This window comes from Helianthus annuus, chromosome 13 (genome assembly GCF_002127325.2).
Source record: "Helianthus annuus cultivar XRQ/B chromosome 13, HanXRQr2.0-SUNRISE, whole genome shotgun sequence".
Lineage (NCBI taxonomy): Eukaryota > Viridiplantae > Streptophyta > Magnoliopsida > Asterales > Asteraceae > Helianthus > Helianthus annuus.
This window is the reverse complement of record NC_035445.2, coordinates 61,871,757-61,876,163: the sequence shown is the minus strand read 5'-3', so window position 1 is coordinate 61,876,163 and position 4,407 is coordinate 61,871,757. Positions and strand designations below refer to the sequence as shown.

The following is a 4,407-nucleotide window of genomic DNA, read 5'->3' as shown; positions in this document are numbered from 1 at the left end:
ACATCAGCGGTTTCATAATTGAATGTTTAAGAGCAACGCTGTTACTAAGCAGTGGTTTTCCTTTGGTTGATCAGGCCTTAGGTACATAAGTGCTTCCTCTTTAACAACATTCATACACCAATGCAAGCATCTGAATAAACAATAAACAATCTATACAAATCAAAGACAAAATCAAAAGCTACAAACATATCAAACAAATTTCATAAAATCATTTTATAACCTTGATCACATTCAAAAGCTCGGCCAACAAACTCAGGACTTCAACACCAAATAACAAATCCAGCAAGATCTACCTGAAGAACATTTAGCATCCAAACTTTCAGTTCATGATAAAAAGAAAAAATCAAAAAATATCATAATCAAAAGCTACAAACATATCAATTAAATTTCATAGAATCATAATTTATTTTAAACACACACAGACATTACCTCTTCATCAATAAAGTTGAGATCCATTTTATAACCTTGATCACATTCGGAAGCTCGGCCAACGAACCCAAGACTTCAACACTAAATAACAAATCCAGCAAGATCTACCTGAAGAACATTTAGCATACAAACTTTCAGTTCATGATAAAAGGAAAAAATCAAAAAATATCAAAAATATCTATTTTTAAACTACCATTGAAATCGATGATAAATGCAACGCCTCTCTCGTCTTCATCCTCTTCTCTATATCTACAGTTTTAGAAATAGAGAGTTGAGAGAGAGTAGACAGAGAGATTGAAATGGGTTTTTGAAATTATGATCGACTTTGAATTTGGGTTTGAATTTATATTTGAGAGAGAGAAGAATTGAAGCTCTGATGACTTTAAATGCAAATTACATATCTCTATGAAGTTTTAAATTTCAAATTACCCTCCCATGTTAATGAGCATCAGTCGTTTGAAATTTCAATGAACATCAGCGGTTTCATAATTGAATGTGGGCCAGACCTTTGAAATTAAAATTTGGGGCAGTGGTTTGGATGGCAGATCTTTGAAATTATGATGTCACTATGCTTCCTCTATCGCTGCCACCTCATCGCAGATGACATAAGAAAAGTCTTGTTGGACATGCTCTCAAGCTGACACATCAGCTTTTCTTTTGTCACTTGAATTTCTCCTTTTATAGAAAGTATAGATAGATTTTCAGTTATGTTTAACTTAATTACTTTAAAACTATTCACATGTTTTTTATTTTTCTATAGTAACTAGTGTTTTTCAATGACGCGCGTTGCGCAAAAGGCATTGATGTTTTCGACCAACATCATTTTTCAAACGATTCGAGATAAACGATGCGTAACCAGCCATATCCGGCATCGTGGAGTGTATTAAAAAGGGAGCAATTGGACGATTGGATGTTGGGCTAGGTGTTTCTTGGAATGCCCACGGATTGTTCGGGTCAAAACCACGATTATGAGGATTCATTTTTCGTATTGTGGTTGGATGAGAATTTTTTTTTAAAAAATAAGATAGAGATGATTATAGAAGAGGTGGAGTAGTTGTGGTAAAAAAAAATGAATAGAAGTGTGAGTATTTATAGTGAATAACTTTTTTTAAACACATAGCTGTTGGCCAACGACTAGCCCAAAAGGCTACTTGTCTTGGCCAATGAGATCCCGCAATGTCATCTTGATAGCCCCGTCCAACGCCCGGGCTGAAACCCCCGCCCAAGGGGCCACGCCGAAACCCAAGCCCACCTGGGGTGGTGACTTGGGCGTTTGTACCCAACCACGCCACAACCCCCGCCCCCGGGCTGAAACCCCCGCCCAAGGGGCCACGCCGAAACCCAAGCTCACCTGGGGTGGTGACTTGGGCGTTTGTACCCAACCCATGCCACAACCCCCGCCCCATACCCCATATTCTAATATACCCTAAATTCACTGTTCATTTAGTTTGATTTTTATCGTAGTATAGCAGGGGAAGGTTCATTTGAGAAGAAATTTTAATTGAGAAGAAAAAGAACAAAGAGTAATTTGGTAAAACATTAAATAGTTTTTTCACTTATCTCATTTATTATCATTTTTTACTAATTAATTAGTCATAAAGACTACTATCCTCCACACTAACTTTTTTTGCCTACACACATCAAAAGTTATCTTACATATTTCGAAATTCATCCTACACAACTCGTAATTTATCCTACACAACTCGTGATTTATCCTACACTTTAAAATATTTTATTTTATTTTTTTGAAAAAAATATATATTTTGAAGACAACTTACAAAAAAATTAATGTAGTTAGCTATTAAAGAGGAAGACTAGAAATTAATGACCTATGTATATTTATCAATGTATCCTTATAGTAACATTAAATACTTATATTAAATGAAGTAAAATAAAGCATTCTTATTGGTTGAATTTTTTTCTTTTTTCTTCTTACAAAAAATTTCTTCTCATTTTAACTCTCCACTAGTATAGCATTTTAGTAATTCTAGTATTTTAAACAAGTTAATTTATTAACTCATATATAACTCCAAATCAAATTATTGAAAATAAACCTTTGATCAATCAAATAGTTACACTTTTGGATTAGATCTCGATGAGACAATGCATAATGAAGTTTAATCATTTTTTATTACATGTTATAAAGAAATAAAGTCAAACTTGTATTTAGTGAACTTAGAAAAATAACCGTTTAATATAAGTTTGAAGAAACTTGCTAAGGGGTATGCTTTCATGTCCCTTAACTATATACGTAGGTGTCACATCACCTATTTGACTCTCTTTCACTTCACCTTACAATAAGGAAATGATTTAACTCCTATTAACGCCCCTTAAATTAATTAAAATACAAATATATAGCATGTTATGTGTGTGTAAATTTTTGCAATGATTGATTCCGTCCCTCTCTCTGCTAGTTAACTTCTTAAGATATGAAGCTTTTAATGTCTCTTAACACCTTTCAGGAGTGGTATAACAAGTGTTAACGGATGCCAATTAGGATTAACACATATGGATGTTAGGCCTTTGGATATACTTTAACCTATATTAACTCAACCTAAGTGACACATCAACTTTTTTTCACCGTTTCATTGTCTCACTCCAAGAAAATGGTTTAATCCATTAACTTAATATAACCCTATCTTTTAGTGGTTTAAAAAAATAATAATTAATTCAATCTCTTAACATTGGGTTAACATGTTAACATATAACTCATTTAATACTCTTTAACACAAGAAGGGAGTGGTTTGCAATTTAGTTAATATGTCATGTCATTATTAACACTCACCCATGGACTTAGAGTATACCAAGTTTAGAAGAGATTAAAACATGGAAAAAAATCATTAGAACAGATCTTGAAGTCGTAGCCTTAACAACCATGGAAAGAGGGTAAGCAGAGAAAGTGAAGTTGCTACTTGCTCTAGAGGAAAAAGAAGGGTAGGGCAGCTCCTACAAAATTGAAAGGAGGGTTAGGCTCTGCGGATCGGATTTATTTGGGTTTAAGCCCAAATATTAAATCCAATCCAGGTATATACGTCATGAAAATACATGTAAAAATCTTTAAATTATAAGATTAATTAAGTTATAAAATCGGAGAAAAATAACGTCAATGAACAACACTTTGATATGTTATTATTCTTAACCTTTAATGTAAAAAATGATATAATAATTTACACATGCATCTACAAATTGAATTCACAAAACCCAACCAATAACAAAAACATTACAAACAATTCAACCATAAGCCACCAATCCAACCGAATTTCAACCAACATAACAAACTTCCATACAAAGAATTATTTAAGAAAATATTGTATATAACTAGTATGAATATACAGAGGCATGAGTTACAAAGTACAACCACAGAACACAAAGTAACAACCAAGCATAGAGCCAAGAACAACCGACTCGATCGCCATAACAACGTTCCAAAGCAAATCGTCCACGATCCAAGTATCAATCCGCCTGAACCCCTGACCGGACCATCCGGTTGTGATTTGTGACAGATTTTGTGAAGTCCAGCTCCAGCCAGTGGTCAAGTAAGACGAGACGATGTGAATTCCGATTAAACCGAACTCAGGCAACCTGAACATCGATCGCCGGAGACACATCACCGGAACCAACCATAAGGGGTGACGTGATATGGGTGTGAGTTTGATTAGGAATGAATATATACGAAAAGATAAATATTGATAAACTAGAATATGGTAGCAAGGAATCGATGAATTATTAGTAAGATATTTTCTTTGTTATGGGGCCATTTTGTGTGTGATGATGACCTTATTTTTATAAATATATTGTAAATGATGAGCTTTTATTAGTACTTTGTAAATTTAAGACAAAATCTACATCCTTCTTTGTTGAAGTAAATCATTGTTTAATTGTTAGATGGTGACAAAATACGATACCAAAATCTTTTTGAGTGGATAAAGTATGTATTGTTGGTTAGAAAATGACAACAAAAAAGATTGTCAATATTGA

General features: G+C 33.6%; 1 protein-coding gene across 1 annotated transcript; it reads right to left on the bottom strand.

Annotated features, from left to right (window-relative positions):
* Positions 1-3,595: 3,595 nt before the first annotated feature.
* Positions 3,596-4,149, bottom strand: LOC110897905. The gene has a single exon (XM_022144639.2). The coding sequence runs from the start codon at positions 4,035-4,037 to the stop codon at positions 3,774-3,776; it is 264 nt and encodes an 87-aa protein (XP_022000331.1). The 5' UTR covers positions 4,038-4,149; the 3' UTR covers positions 3,596-3,773.
* Positions 4,150-4,407: the final 258 nt, after the last annotated feature.